Source organism: Molothrus ater, chromosome 2, assembly GCF_012460135.2.
Source record: "Molothrus ater isolate BHLD 08-10-18 breed brown headed cowbird chromosome 2, BPBGC_Mater_1.1, whole genome shotgun sequence".
In the NCBI taxonomy this organism is placed as follows: Eukaryota; Metazoa; Chordata; class Aves; order Passeriformes; family Icteridae; genus Molothrus; species Molothrus ater.
This window is the reverse complement of record NC_050479.2, coordinates 425,000-440,066: the sequence shown is the minus strand read 5'-3', so window position 1 is coordinate 440,066 and position 15,067 is coordinate 425,000. Positions and strand designations below refer to the sequence as shown.

At 66.4% G+C, this 15,067-nt stretch overlaps 2 protein-coding genes across 2 annotated transcripts in view; one reads left to right on the top strand and one right to left on the bottom strand.

The window, feature by feature from the left end:
- Positions 1 to 2,850, bottom strand: part of STIM1 (stromal interaction molecule 1) — a 52,427-nt gene extending 49,577 nt beyond the window's left edge. The window contains exon 1 of the mRNA XM_036384295.2: positions 2,574 to 2,850. Within this exon, the coding sequence (XP_036240188.2) occupies positions 2,574 to 2,706 (133 nt within the window). The 5' untranslated portion in view covers positions 2,707 to 2,850. The remainder of the gene's footprint in view (positions 1 to 2,573) is intronic.
- A 3,628-nt stretch (positions 2,851 to 6,478) lies between these two features.
- Positions 6,479 to 13,982, top strand: RHOG (ras homolog family member G). Its single transcript, XM_036390991.2, has 2 exons — positions 6,479 to 6,558; positions 12,779 to 13,982. Exon 2 carries the CDS (start codon positions 12,808 to 12,810, stop codon positions 13,381 to 13,383), a length of 576 nt encoding a protein of 191 aa, XP_036246884.1. The 5' UTR covers positions 6,479 to 6,558; positions 12,779 to 12,807; the 3' UTR covers positions 13,384 to 13,982.
- The last annotated feature ends 1,085 nt before the right edge of the window (positions 13,983 to 15,067 follow it).

Genomic DNA, 15,067 nt, shown 5'->3' with positions numbered 1-15,067 from the left:
GAGTGCTCTCCTGTGCTGGGCTGCACAGAGGGCGAGCAATTAAAATAAAAACAACCTTAAATCCCACACACTGGTTGCAGGTGATGTGATTTAAGGAGGAAGAGCCAGCTGAGCAAGATTAGTATTTTAAATAAGTTGAAGGTTAAGACATTTGACCCAAACAATGGGTCACATTTTTGATGGCCCACATAAAACTCGTGTAAAACATTGGCCACAGCCCCGGAGGATGTTCTGATAAGGACCAGAAAAAGCACCAAAACCTGGCTGATCTGGGCAACAGCCAGAGCACAGCATATGAGCAGAAAGAGGGGGAAAAATTCCTGGAAGTCCAGTTTGTCCCTGAGGAGCCTGGTTTGCCCCCTTTTAAGGGGTGTGAAAAGGTCCCAGGCCGGGCTGCAGCCTGACAAATTCGGGCTAAAAATAACCAGGGCGGGTGCAAACAATGCCGTGGGGCCGTCACACATCCTGTGACAGCGGCAGGAGCCCAAACCTGGCCTCGGGCAGGGCCAGGGGCTCCAAACCCCCCACACCTCCTTACAGGGCTCCTGTGCGGCGAGTGGAACCAAACTTCAGCGTGATCCCGGCAGGAAAAGATTACAGATCAAAGATTAAGGCCTCAATTCGCCTCTGAGGGAGTCAAAGACAGGAGAAAATCTGGTTTTCCCCGGGATTCAGTCACCAATTCTTATCTTCCTGCATGGATAAACCCACCCGTTTCAAACTCTTGCTTAAAAGATCTCCCAAACTGTGAATCGGGATCATTCCTAATCCTCTGTAAAACCTGCTGATGCATCCATCCCCTGAACGCGCAGAGCAACCTCAGCAGCCCAAGAAGCGCTGCAGCTCAGGCTCCTGCTCTCTGCAAGCACTTCCCTGCACCGCCCGAGAAACTTCCCCGGTGCTGACGTCTTATCGTTAAAACCCTGCCATCCTAATTAAAGAATTGAATTTAAAAAAAAAAATCACCTTTGCACGTTGGAAAATGTGTCAAAGCCGAGCACTTTCACTTTCAAAAGCGTCCAGCACTCACCTCTGCCTCCCACCGAGCAGCAACACCTTCTGCTTCCAGGGAAAACAGCGGGAAAAGCGTGTCCTGTGCCGGCTGAGGACATTCCCTGCTGGGAGCTGGGAGCGACAGCTCAGAGAGCTCCAAACCCAGCGGCCCGGAGACCTCGGGGGACCCGCGGCAGCAGAGGGCACGGAGCCCGCCCGGCTGCCCCGGGACGGGACACGGAGCAGGGGACACCGATCCCTCCCTGGCCACTTTCCTGCACCTTTGGGGCTCCAGCCCGAGCCAGCCAGCAGTCCCATGGCGGTTCGGAGCCAAACCACGGCCCAGCGCGACCCGAAGCGCTGGAGCAGCCGCGGCGGGGGCAGCTCTGGGGCCGCTGCCGCCCGTGCCGGGGCTGCCTCCGCTCGCCGAGAGCACAGCCAGCAGCTGAATCACCCAGGCTGCCACACTTCTGCAGGGCCTCCAAAAATAACCGCGCTGGAAATTCCTTGGAGGCACAAACCTTGCTTCACAAGGACTGCGGAGATCCAGTTTCCTTAGTGGAGCAGACTGGATGCGAACGGGCCGAGGGTTCAGGGGCACGGCCAGAGGGGATGAGGAGCCCTGGTCCCGGGGACAGCCAGTGACAGACCCCAGCCCGGGCCGGCATGGAGCCGCCGAGCTGCCCGGGCTCCCACCCCGAGCTGCCCACGGTTCTGCTGCTGCCCCGGCTCCAGGGCCGGCTCCTTGTCCCCGGCGAGCCCCAGGCTCAGAGCCGAGTCCTTCCCAGGGCTCCGCTGCGGCGCCTTCCATCAAACACCAGCATCCAAACACCGCCCCAGCCCCTTCCCCGCGCCCACATCCCCCGAGCCGCCCCCAGCAAGGCCTGCCCGGGCCGGGCTGCACCCGGGGGTCCCGGCAGCGGCGCTCGGCACTGCCGGTGCCCGGGGCTGCGGCCGGCCCGGGCCGGGCTCACAGCTCCGGCTGACCTCGGGCACCGCCACAAGGACACGGAGCCCACGGAGCCGGCTCCAGGGCAATCCCCCCCGTGCCGGGGCTCGGCTCCCGCTGCCCGTGCGGCTGTCGGGGCGGAGGGGATGGGAACGGGGCGAGCAGAGCGCCAGAGCTGTGCCGCCCGTGCTCCTCAGGTGGGACTGGTGCTCCTGCACCGCGGGGCTCCCACAGCGAGAACGGCCCCGAAACGGCTCATGAGGAACCCTCGGGTCCGCAGCTCCCGGCACCGCTCTCGTTACCGCGGGCGAACAAGTAAATAACACTAATTATCTCAAATCCCGCCAACCGCTCCCAGTCGATGCCATTTAACGAAGAATAGCGCAATATTGTAAATGAGCTGAAATTTAAAACTTTGGACCCAAACAGCCGGAGCCCGCTGCAGGAACAACCCGGGGTTATTTCGGTCCTTGCGGGGTCCCGAAGCGGGCGGGGATCACCGCAGCTCTTGCCCGAAAGGCAGAGGAATGGCCCCAAAACGGAGTGCGGGGGGGGCTGGCACGGCCTTCCCGGGCAGCGCCCGAGCCCGGCGGGGCGGTCAGGGCACCGCGGGGCCCGGCCGGGGGCTCACCTGCGATGGCCGAGTCGTCCAGGTGGGAGCCGGGGGCCCGCTCGGCGCGGCCGGGATGCTGCAGGACGAGGAGGAGGAGGAGGAGGAAGAGGCCGCACAGCGCCCGCACGGCCCGGCCCGGCCGCGGCTCCATTTCCGCGTCCCCGCCGCCGTCAGCTGCTCCTCGGCATCGGCACCGGCTGGGGGCCCGCGGGGTGTCCCGGTTATCCCGGCTATCCCGGCACCGCCGCCAGCTGCGGCCGCGCACCGGCTACCGGAACCCTCTGTCCCCCTCGCCCCGCAGTGGTCTCTCCCAGGACAGCCTCCCCCCCCGCCGCAGTGGTCTCTCCCGGGACAGCCCCAGTCCCCCCGCCGTCAGTGGTCTCTTCCCGGGGTAACCCCGCCGGCCCCTCTCCGTTCTGCCGGGATAACCCCGCTTCCCGCCACCTCCGCTAGCGGCTTCCCGGCCCGCTCCGTCCCTCCGCCGCCTCCTGGCAGCGGTGCCTGCCCAAAAACCCCGCTCTGTCTGTGCCGGGACAGCCCCGCCCCCCCCCTCCGGGCCCGCGGTGGTCTCGTCCGCCCCCCCGCGCGCCGCCCTACGCACCGGGCCCTGGCGCGGCCGCGCGCGCGCTCACAGGGAGCGTGGCCAAGCACTGCTGGGCCACACCCACTAGGGGCGGGGCCAACGGGGGCGGGCACGTGGCCACGCCCCCGCTCCCGCCCGCGCGCGCACGGTGCTGGCCCGCAGCGACCTCTGGTGGGTGGAGAGGGGAATGGCGGGACAGGGACACAGCGACAGGAGCGACACATCGCGATAGGGGGACACACCGACAGGGGTGACACACACCGACAGGGGACACATCGCGATAGGGGGACACGCCGACAGGGGTGACACACACCGACAGGGGACACACCGGGACAGGGGACACACCGCGACAGGAGCGACACATCGCGATAGGGGGACACACCGACAGGGGTGACACACACCGACAGGGGACACATCGCGATAGGGGGACACACCGACAGGGGTGACACACACCGACAGGGGTGACACACACCGACAGGGGACACACCGGGACAGGGGACACACCGACAGGGGTGACACACACCGACAGGGGACACATCGCGATAGGGGGACACACCGACAGGGGTGACACACACCGACAGGGGACACACCGCGACAGGGGACGCACCGACAGGGGTGACACACACCGACAGGAGTGACACACACTGACAGGGGACACACCGACAGGGGACACACCGACAGGGGTGACACACACCGACAGGGGTGACACACACTGACAGGGGACACACCGACAGGGGACACACCGACAGGGGTGACACACACCGACAGGGGTGACACACACTGACAGGGGACACACCGACAGGGGTGACGCACACTGACAGGGGACACACCGACAGGGGACACACCGACAGGGGACACACCGCGACAGGAGCGACACATCGCGATAGGGGGACACACCGACAAGGGACACACACCGGGACAGGGGAGACACACACAAGGGACACACACCGCGACAGGGGACACACCGCGACAGGGGATACATCACGACAGGAGACACACACTGGGACAGGGGACACACCGACAGGGGACACACCGCGACATGGGAGACACATCGCGATAGGGGGACACACCGACAGGGGACACACACCGATAGGGGACACACCCCATGGGACACACACCAATATGTCACACACCAACATGTCACACACCCTGACATGTGGCACAACCTGACATGTCACACACCCCAACATGTCACACACCCCAACATGTCACACACCCTGACGTGTCACCCACCCTGGCTCTCTGGGCAGAGACACTCTGGGGTCCCAGCACGTGGCTCCTGGTTCGCGGTGGGGCTGAGGAGATTGTGACACCTCCTAGAGTTGGGACACCTCCAGGGCCACCAGCTCCCGGTGGCACGGCTGGAGCGGTGCCACCAGTGTGCCCTGAGGCCACCGCCTGGGGGGGCACGGGGAGCTCACATCTGTCCCACCCCTCACATCTGCCCCAATCCTCTCTTGTGTCCCACCCCTCACATCTGCCCCAATCCTCTCTTGTGTCCCACTCGGCCAGGGTGCTCCGAGCAGTGACAGCAGGCTGTTCCCAGCCGGGTGCCTACGCCCCTGCTCTGGGGTGGGGGTCCCAGGCCGGCCCCTCCTGGGGTCCCCTGGCCATGGTGGGGATCCCAGGCTGGGACACGGGGCTGGCTGCTGTCCAGGCTGAGGTCCAGGCTGCTGTCCAGTGTCCCTTGGGTTCCGGTCCCTGTGCTGGCACTGGGGAAGGTGCTGGCTGTGGGTGGGGGTCCCACACCTGCAGACCCCAAGATGATGATGGGGACGGGCCACTGGGATGGGGACAGGCCACTGCTGTGGGGACGGGTCACTGGGGTGGGGACAGGCCACTGGGGTGGGGACAGGCCACTGGGATGGGGACAGGCCACTGGGGTGGGGACGGGTCACTGGGGTGGGGACAGGCCACTCGCTCCCAGGAGCTGCCTCCCCTCCATGCCCGGTGTCCCCCACAAGCCCCTCCTGCCCCAGCGACCCCCATGGGCTGTGGGCACTGTTGGGGGGACCTGGCCCTTGTGGGGACCCCCAGACTGCGGGACCCGGCCCTTGGGGGGACCCTCACAGCACCCGGGCTCCTCTGGCCTCGGGGCTGAGGGGGGACACTCCTGCAGCAGCCACAGGACCCTGTGCTGTCACCCCCTGTGCTGTCACCCCCTCCCCACGCAGACCCCGAGGGCAGGGGGTGTCATGTCCCCCCCACCATCAGCCCCCGAGTCCCCAGGTGACCCCGGGTGGGGTGGGCTCCCCTCCCTGCTCACCCCCCGCACCCCCAGAGCTCTGGGCCCCCCGGGCTGGCAGGGGCTGTCCCGGTGTGTCCCTGTCCCCAGCGCTGGGGTCGGGGTGAGTGGCAGGGGCCAAGGGGGGCCTCAGGGGTTGCGAGGTGGGGTCAAGGATGAGTGCCAGGGGTGGGAGGGCAGGGGCGGGGCTGGGGGGTCAGAGTTGGGGTCAAGGATGGGGGGCTCAGGGGTGGGGGGCTCAAGGATGGGGGCTCAGGGGTGGGGGGCTCAAGGGTGGGTGGTTCAAGGATGGGGGCTCAGGGGTGGGGGGCTCAAGGATGGGGGGCCCAAGGGTGGGGGCTCAAGGGTGGGGGGCTCAAGGATGGGGGCTCAGGGGTGGCGGCTCAAGGGTGGGTGGTTCAAGGATGGGGGACTCAGGGGTGGGGGGCTCAAGGGTGGGGGGCTCAAGGATGGGGGGCTCAAGGGTGGGGGTTGAAGGGTGGGGGGCTCAAGGATGGGGGGCCCAAGGGTGGGGGCTCAAGGGTGGGGGGCTCAAGGATGGGGGGCTCAAGGATGGGGGGCCCCAGGGCGGCGGCTCAAGGGTGGGGGGCTCAAGGATGGGGGGCCCAAGGGTGGGGGTTGAAGGGTGGGTGGTTCAAGGATGGGGGGCCCAAGGGTGGGGGTTCAAGGGTGGGTGGTTCAAGGATGGGGGACTCAGGGGTGGGGGGCTCTAGGATGGGGGGCCCAAGGGTGGGGGCTCAAGGGTGGGTGGTTCAAGGATGGGGGGCCCAAGGGTGGCGGCTCAAGGGTGGGGTCTCGGGGGGCGCAGGCAGCTGCCGCGGGAGGAGGGTCCCTGCCCCGCCCGGCCCGGGCGCTGCGGGTCCCTGCTCGGGGCGGTGCCGGGGGTCGTGCCCCGGGCGCTGCCCCAGCCCCGCGGCGGTGCCGCAGCCCGGGGCGGTGCCGGGGGCGCGGGGGCTGCGCTGCCCCGGCCCGGGGCCGAGGAAGGAAGCGGCGGGCGCGGGGGGCCGGGCGCGGCGGGGGAAGTTTCTCCGCGGGACCGCCCGGGGCGGCGGAGGAGGCGGCCGCAGACTTCCTCCTCCTCCTCCTCCTCCTCGTCGTCCTGCTCGTCGTCCTGCTCCTCGTCCTGCCGCCGCTGCCGCCCCGGCCCCGCGCCCGCCGCCGCGCCATGCCCCGGGGTGAGTGCGGGGCCGGGGCACCGGGGAGGGCCGGGGGTCCCGCGGCCGGGGGGGCGGGAGGAGCCGCCGGTCGGGGCCAGGGCGGGGGCGGCGGCAGCGGGACCCGCCCGGAGCGGGACCACGGGGGATAACGGGACTGCCGGGGAGAACGAAGCTGCCGGGGACAACGGGGTGGGACAGCGGAGCTGCGGGGACGAGGGGACCGCCGGGCATAACGGAACCGTCAGCGATAGCGGGGGCCCGGGGTTGACGGGACAGCCGGGGATAACGGGGCACCGCGGTGCCCCGGGAGGAGCGGAGTTTTGGGCGGGAGCGGGCCCGGCAGCAGCCGGGACAGAGCGGGGACAGAAACGGGCCCGGCCCGACCCTCTCGGCGGGACCCCGGCCCCGCACCCGCCGGATCTGCAGCCGCACCCCCGCCCCGCTCCGGGCCCGGCGCTGCAGGGGCTGCGCGACACCGGGGGGCGCTGCACGGACCGCGGGACCCCGGCCCCGTCCTGCCCCGGCGGCCCCTACACTGACCGCCCGGCACTGTCCCCCTGCACTGTCCCCTGCAGTGACCCCCTGACCCCCCTGCGGCACCCCACATATCCCTCACAGGCGCTGCCACACGTGTGCAGCAGCCAGGACGTGCCAGGGCTGTCCCTGCGGCCGTGGGTGCTTGTCACGGGGTGCCCCGGGTCTCCCCCGGGGTCACTGGGTCACTCAGTCACGCGGGGACACCTGTGGGTCCCCTGCAGCCTGCGGGGCTGCTGGGGGCTGCTGGGCTTCCCCCGCTTCGATTGGGGAAAGGAGAAGCCACTGAGGTACTGAGGTACCGTTTGTGGCCTATGGGGACAAGCTGTGGTGGGAGGGGGCTGGCCCAGGCTCCAGGAGTGTCTGTGGGCAGTTGTGGAGGTGCTGGGCCGTGCTGGCCACGGTGCAGGTGTGGGCTGTGCCCTCGTGCGTGGAAGTGGGTTGGGTTTGGCCATGGCCCAGAGAGGTGTCAGAGCAGCACAGTGCTACCACCCAGCCTTGGGGCCTGGCCTGGCCTGCCTGACTCCATCCATCCCTCCATCCCTCCATCATCCATCCATCCATCCCTCCATCCATCCATCCATCCATCCCTCCATCCATCCATCATCCATCCATCCATCCCTCCATCCATCCATCCATCCATCCCTCCATCCATCCATCATCCATCCCTCCATCATCCATCCATCCATCCATCCATCATCCATCCATCCATCCATCCATCCATCATCCATCCATCCACCCATCCATCCATCATCCATCATCCATCCATCATCCATCCATCCATCCATCCATCCATCCATCCATCCATCCATCCATCATCCATCCATCCATCCATCCATCCATCCATCCATCCATCCATCCATCATCCATCCATCCATCCATCCTTCCATCCATCCATCCATCATCCATCCATCATCCATCCATCATCCATCCATCCATCCATCATCCATCCATCCATCCATCATCCATCCATCCATCCATCCATCCATCATCCATCCATCATCCATCCATCCATCCATCATCCATCCATCCATCCATCATCCATCCATCCATCCACCCATCCATCCATCCATCATCCATCCATCATCCATCCATCCATCATCCATCCATCCATCCATCCATCCATCCATCCATCCATCCATCCATCATCCATCCCTCCATCCCTCCATCATCCATCCATCCATCCACCCATCCATCCATCATCCATCCATCCATCCATCATCCATCCCTCCATCCCTCCATCATCCATCCATCCACCCATCCATCCATCATCCATCCATCATCCATCGATTATCCATCCATCCATCCATCCATCCATCATCCATCCATCCATCCATCCATCATCCATCCATCCATCCATCCATCCATCCATCCATCATCCATCATCCATCCATCCATCCATCCATCCATCCATCCATCCATCATCCATCTATCCATCATCCATCCATCATCCATCCATCCATCCATCCATCCATCCATCCATCCATCCATCCATCATCCATCCATCCATCCATCCATCCATCCATCCATCCATCCATCATCCATCCATCATCCATCCATCCATCCATCCATCCTTCCATCCATCATCCATCCATCCATCCATCCATCCATCCATCCATCCATCCATCCATCATCCATCCATCATCCCTCCATCCATCCATCCATCCATCCATCCATCCATCCATCCATCATCCATCATCCATCCATCCATCCATCCATCCATCCATCCATCCATCCATCCATCCATCCATCCCTTGCAGAGGCCTGGGTTTGGCTGCAGCTCCTGGGGCAGAGGCCAAGGGTGAGGGAGGCCTGGTGAGGAGCAGAGCGGGACCCGGCCTGGAGGGAAATAAAATGAGGAAATTGGTCACGACAGCTGGAAAATGAGGGAAATCAAAACCCTCCGACTCAGCACGGGAGTTATTTCAGCTGCCACGGCAGAGCCTGGGGCAGAGCTGGGGGGTCCCTGCATCCCCACCATGGCCATGGACCCCCGTGGGGTCCCTGCTGGAGGTTTAGAGATTTTGGCAGTTTCATTAATTTTCTCTTTCTGCTGCTGAGCAGGCTGCAGGGCCGGGGGGGACAATGCTGTGCCTGCCCCCAGAGCAGGAGTGACCCCCGTGCCTGGGGCTGGTGACCCCAGCCCTGGGTGGCCCTGGGCACGTCCCTCGGGCCAGGATGGACCCAGGGCAGGGCACGGTGCCCAGGGCAGGGCAGGGTGGGCTGTGAGGTGCCTGCAGTGGGGTGTGCCGGTGCTGTGGGGCGGGGAAGGGGTGCCTGGGGCGGGCAGGGTCGGTTCAGGGAGCTTTGGGGACCGTGGGACAGGGAGCTCACGGGGGCGGCTGCTCCACTTCCCCAGCGGAAAACCCCCGGGGGCTGCCCCGGCCGGGAGCGCTGGCAGAGGGTTTTGCTTCCCTTTTCTGCTGAAGAGATGAGTCGCTTTTCCCGTGCCAGGGGGTGGCGATGGGAGAGGGGACCTCTGTGTGTCACCCCCAGGCGCTGCCCGAGTGGCACCGCCGTGAGGAGCGGGGCCGGGGGGCTCGGGGTGCCGATCCCGGGGCTGGGCACGGGGCGGCCCCGGGCTCCCACCCCTCCTGCCCCGGGCCCCTCTGCTGGGGCTGGCAAGGGGCAGGTGCCCCACGGGCTGTGTCCCCTCAGCCCCACGAGGCCGCTCTGACCCCGGCATCCCGGGGCACAGAAGGGGTTAAATGCGCTGCGGGCCGCCGATCTCCGGGAGAACAGAGCTGGCCTTGTGCCGGCAGCGGAGCTGGCAGCAGCCGTGGGGGCACAGCAGGGCCGAGGCACCCACCCAGTGTCCCCGGACAGGCCCAGCCTGGCCCTGGGGCAGCGGGGCCTCGGGAGCCCCAGCGTGGCTGCGGGGACACGGTGACCTCCAGCCCCTGCCTGGCACCACCAGGATGCCCTCGGGCAGCCCCTGCCCTGTCCTGGAATGGGGCTCCTTTGGCAGGGCTCCTGCTGACCCTCCTGTCCCGTGCTGGGGGACATGGGCGCCCAGGAGGCAGGGCACTGTCCCTCCTCATCCTCCCTGGGAAGATGAGTGTGAGTCGGGGGCTTGGCTGGGGCTGGGGGGGACGGTTGGGACTGAAATGTGGTGGCTGTGGCTGCAAACCTTGGCTGGGACAAAGTCAGAGCCCCCCCTGGCACCCCCTGGCTGTGACAGAGCCAGAGCCCCCTGGCACCCACATCCCCTCCTTGGCACCCAGACTGATTTGGGGCTGCTGTGGGGGCTCTGCCCTACACAAAGCCCCCTCCTCAGTGAGGCATTTGCCCTGTGAGTGTGGGCCATGCTGCAGGTCCCCTCGCTGTGCCACAGGCACCTCGTACCTGGTGCTGGCAGCGCCAGGGCTGGCAGGAGCCAAAAGGCTCCTGTGTGAGCCCTCAGCTCCTGTGTGGCCCCTCCATGGGCACCGTGGTGTGTGCCCACGTTTGGTGTGTGCTGGTGACAAACCTGGGGACACTGGGGCTCCACACCCCCAGGGTGCTGGGTGATGGAGAAGTGACCCCTGGCCTCGAGCCCCTCCTTCTCCTCCTCTTCCTCCTCCTTTCCCTCCTCCTCTGTTTCCCAGTGGTGATGCCCTTCACAGGCACGAGTGTTTCCTCTGTGCCAGGATGGAGATGGATGGGGATGGATAGGATGGGATGGGATGGGATGGGATGGGATGGGATGGGATGGGATGGGGATGGGGATGGGGATGGGGATGGGGATGGGATGGGATGGGGAATGGGGAATGGGGAATGGGGAATGGGGAATGGGGAATGGGGAATGGGGAATGGGGAATGGGGAATGGGTATGGTTCCTGCCAGGTGCAGCTCATCCCGAGGTGCACACAGTCAGCTTGGGCTTGGCATCAGCAGTGTGTGCCATGTCCCACTGTGGGATGGGCACAGGGCCAGGCTGGTGCTCAGGGCTGCTTTGGGTCCAGACTGAGTCAGTCAGGCCAAATGGGGCCTTGGGGTGACAGGGGCAGCTGTGTCCCACTGCCGGGGCTGCCCTGGGCCAGGGGTGGGGCGGCTGCAGGACAGAAGGGGCACAGAGGACGTGGGTGGCACTAACAGCCCCTGTGGAAGGTGCCTGTCCCTGAGGGTGGTTCTGTGCAGCCACGGAGGGACCTCAGTCTCCCACAGTCCTGATCCTGGTCCCATGACCCTGATCCTGTTCCTCCCTGCTCCTTCTCCCTCTGCTCCTGCCCCCATTGCTCTGATCCACTTCCTTCCCCCACCGTCCTGCTCCAGCTGCTCCTGATCCGGTTCCTTCTCCCACTGTCCTGGTCTCCTTGATCCCGATCCCCCTGTTTTGATTCTGGTCCCGTCCCATCACCACCCCTCTGTGCCCTCTCCCACCGCCCACCTCGCGGCCCAGCAGCCCAGCACTGCCTGTGCCTGCCCCGGGCTGAGCCGCTGGTGCCGAGCGCTGGGAGGGAACCTCCGGGCCGCGGTCGCGCCCGAACTGGAGGCCAAAGGCCGGGACTGTGTTTGCGGCCCCCGGGGACCCTGCAGGCGGCTTCCTGCGGGGGTGGGGATGCGGATGGGGATGCGGATGGGGATGCGGATGGGGATAGGGATGGGGATGCGGATGCGGATGGGAATGGGGGCCGCCTGTGCGGGCCCCGCTGCTCCCCGCTCACCCGGCGGGGATGCGGGGGTGCCCTGCCCGGGGGGAAACTGAGGCACAGCGCTGCGGGGCGGCCCTGGCAGCCCCCCGTGCGTGTCCCGGGGGTCGGGGCACAGCCAGGCAGGGCGGGGGTCACGGCACAGCCGCAGGAAGCCGCGTGTCAGCGCGGGAAGAGGAAGAGCGACTTCCCCATCCGAGGGGGCAGGGACGGGCTGGGGCTCGGGCCCTTCCCCCTCCCCAGCCCTGCGGGCCCGGCGGGCTCTGGGCAGCGGGGACGCCAGCCCAGGACACACGGTGGGATTTCTGCCCCGGCACACGAGCGGGGCTCCCACCCTCCCGCAGCTGCCCACGGCCGCATCCCGGTGGGAAAGGGGCTGCGGGCCCAGGGTGGGCACGTCCCCAGCCCAGCACCGTGGGGTGCCCCCGCCTCGGCTGGGCAGGGCTGGGCAGGGCTGGGCAGCGCCGGGCGCCGGCCAGCAGCAAGAAGGGGAGCAGGATGCAGCCCTTAATGGGAATCGCAGAGGGAACCTGAGGAAGGAAAACGCGCGCCGGCCGGGATTTGGGATAAACACAGCTGCCGGAGCGGACGCTGGCTCCGGGGCCACGCCAGCCACAGCGCCGGCCCTGCTTGCTGTGGGCAGGATGGGGCTGGGACAAACGGTGACAGCCCACGGGCTGCCACAGCCCCGGTATGGCCCCGCTCCCTGCCCTGCTGCCCTCCGATTCCGGGCTGGGGGCACAGCACGGGATGGCACAGCACGGGATGGCACAGCACGGGATGGCACAGCACGGGATGGCACAGCCTGGCTGCCATGCATGCAGCACCCTGGGGACAGTGTGGTCCCCATGCACTGGCCATGGTGGCACATGTGTGTCCCTGGGTCATGGTGGGCAGATCCCCTTTGTGGGGGCTCTCTGCCTGCCTGTGAAGCTCATCTGGGCCCTGGGTTGGATGGTGAACCAAGGGGATGCGATCCTTGCGCAGCCCCCGTCCTTGGGGTGTCAGAGCAGGGGGACCCCGCTGACCCAGCCCTGGAGCGTCCCCTCCCTGAGCCCGTTCTCTTCCCACAGGCTGCTGAGGGCACACCAGGAGCGCCAGCATGCAGAGCATCAAGTGCGTGGTGGTGGGTGATGGCGCGGTGGGCAAGACCTGCCTGCTCATCTGCTACACCACCAACGCCTTCCCCAAGGAGTACATCCCCACCGTGTTCGACAACTACAGCGCCCAGAACACGGTGGACGGCAGGACTATAAACTTAAACCTGTGGGACACGGCCGGCCAGGAGGAGTACGACCGCCTGCGGACGCTTTCCTACCCCCAGACCAACGTCTTCATCATCTGCTTCTCCATCGCCAGCCCGCCCTCCTACGAGAACGTCAAGCACAAGTGGTACCCCGAGGTGTGCCACCACTGCCCCAGCGTGCCCATCCTCCTCGTCGGCACCAAGAAGGATCTGAGGAACAACCCCGAGACCATGAAGCGGCTCAAGGAGCAGAACCAGGCGCCCATCACCACCCAGCAGGGCATCAGCCTCTCCAAGCAGATCCGCGCCGTCAAGTACCTGGAGTGCTCGGCGCTCAACCAGGAGGGCATCAAGGATGTGTTCACCGAGGCCGTGAGGGCCGTGCTCAACCCTGCCCCGGCCAAGCCCAAGAGGCCCTGCGTGCTCTTGTGACGGGGCTGCCGAGGGACGATCCTGGCCCTGCCCCGTGCCCCACACAGCTCCTGCCCCAGCCAGCCCCGTGCCTCCCCAGCCTGGGTGGGAGCCGCAGCCTCCAGCTTTAGTAATACAGACCTTGTTTGCACTAACTGGCCGCCCGCCCCGGGGGCACCGGGCTCCCCGCCCCGCCTTTGGTGACGCCTCTCCGGTCCTGGCACAGCAATGCTTCCTGAGAAGGGGATGCCCGGGGTGGGCCATCCCCACTGCAGCCCTGGGCACCCCACGGGGACCTGCCACCTCCACCCTCTACACCAGCTGGGGCACAGGGGGTCCCCAGCCCTTCTGTGCCAGCCCCAGCACTCGCCCAGCCCAAAGCATCTCGCTGGCACTGCCCCCTCCTGCCCTGGGATCCCCCTGGCGGCACCAGGGGCTCCTGGGGGTGTTTGGGGTGAGCCCCACACCAGGGACCTCCAGCCCTGCTGAGAGCAGAGCCAGTGTGGCCAGAGTAGAGAGCTCCTGCCCTGGCTGGTGCTGGAGCTCCACAGGGCAGCAGGACTCACCTGTAACCAGCTGCCCCCAGAGTTGCTTCTCCTGAAATAAAAACCTGCCCAGGCTCCCCGTGTCCTGTGCTCTCCCCCTTTCCTGGGCGTGGGGACACTGCCTGGAGGGACATGGATGTCACAGGCCAGAGCTGGGCTGGAACCCCTCACTGTGCCAGGGCCAAGCTGAGGGTGCTCATGGTGCCTGCCAGGGCTCTCCTCTGGAGGGAACTGCCAGGGAAGCTTGGCATGTCCCTGCCATGGTCACTCCCGACCCCACCATCTCTGTGCCCAGCTGAGCTCCCACCCAGGGGCTTGGGGACATTGTAAGGGACAGCAGTGGGGACAGTGCAGGACATGGCCATGGGGCCATTGAACTGTGTGGAAATGGGGACACTGAGGATGGGCATGTTGCAGGAATTGGCACATGAGTGGGGACCCGCTGGGCAGCCCCCAGCCACCCCAGCCCCTGTACTGCCTCTGGGGTGGCAGGTGGAGGGCAGAGCCCTGTGTTCCTGTGCCCAGGGGTGTCCCTGTGTCCCGTGGCTGGCCATGGCAGCAGCAAGGGAGCAGAGCCCTGTGTTCCTGTGCCCAGGGGTGTCCCTGTGTCCCGTGGCTGGCCATGGCAGCAGCGAGGGAGCAGAGCCCTGTGTTCCTGTGCCCAGGGGTGTCCCTGTGTCCCATGGCTGGCCATGGCAGCAGCGAGGGAGCAGAGCCCTGTGTTCCTGTGCCCAGGGGTGTCCCTGTGTCCCGTGGCTGGCCATGGCAGCAGCAAGGGAGCAGAGCCCTGTGTTCCTGTGCCCAGGGGTGTCCCTGTGTCCCATGGCTGGCCATGGCAGCAGCGAGGGAGCAGAGCCCTGTGTTCCTGTGCCCAGGGGTGTCCCTGTGTCCCGTGGCTGGCCATGGCAGCAGCAAGGGAGCAGAGCCCTGTGTTCCTGTGCCCAGGGGTGTCCCTGTGTCCCATGGCTGGCCATGGCAGCAGCGAGGGAGCAGAGCCCTGTGTTCCTGTGCCCAGGGGTGTCCCTGGTGTTCCCGTGTCCCGTGGCTGGCCATGGCAGCAGCGAGGGAGCAGAGCCCTGTGTTCCTGTGCCCAGGGGTGTCCCTGTGTCCCGTGGCTGGCCATGGCAGCAGCGAGGGAGCAGAGCCCTGTGTTCCTGTGC

Bases quoted from the DNA above. Each gene is read 5' to 3' on its own strand.
- RHOG (XM_036390991.2), top strand. From the start codon at position 12,808: ATGCAGAGCATCAAGTGCGTGGTGGTGGGTGATGGCGCGGTGGGCAAG.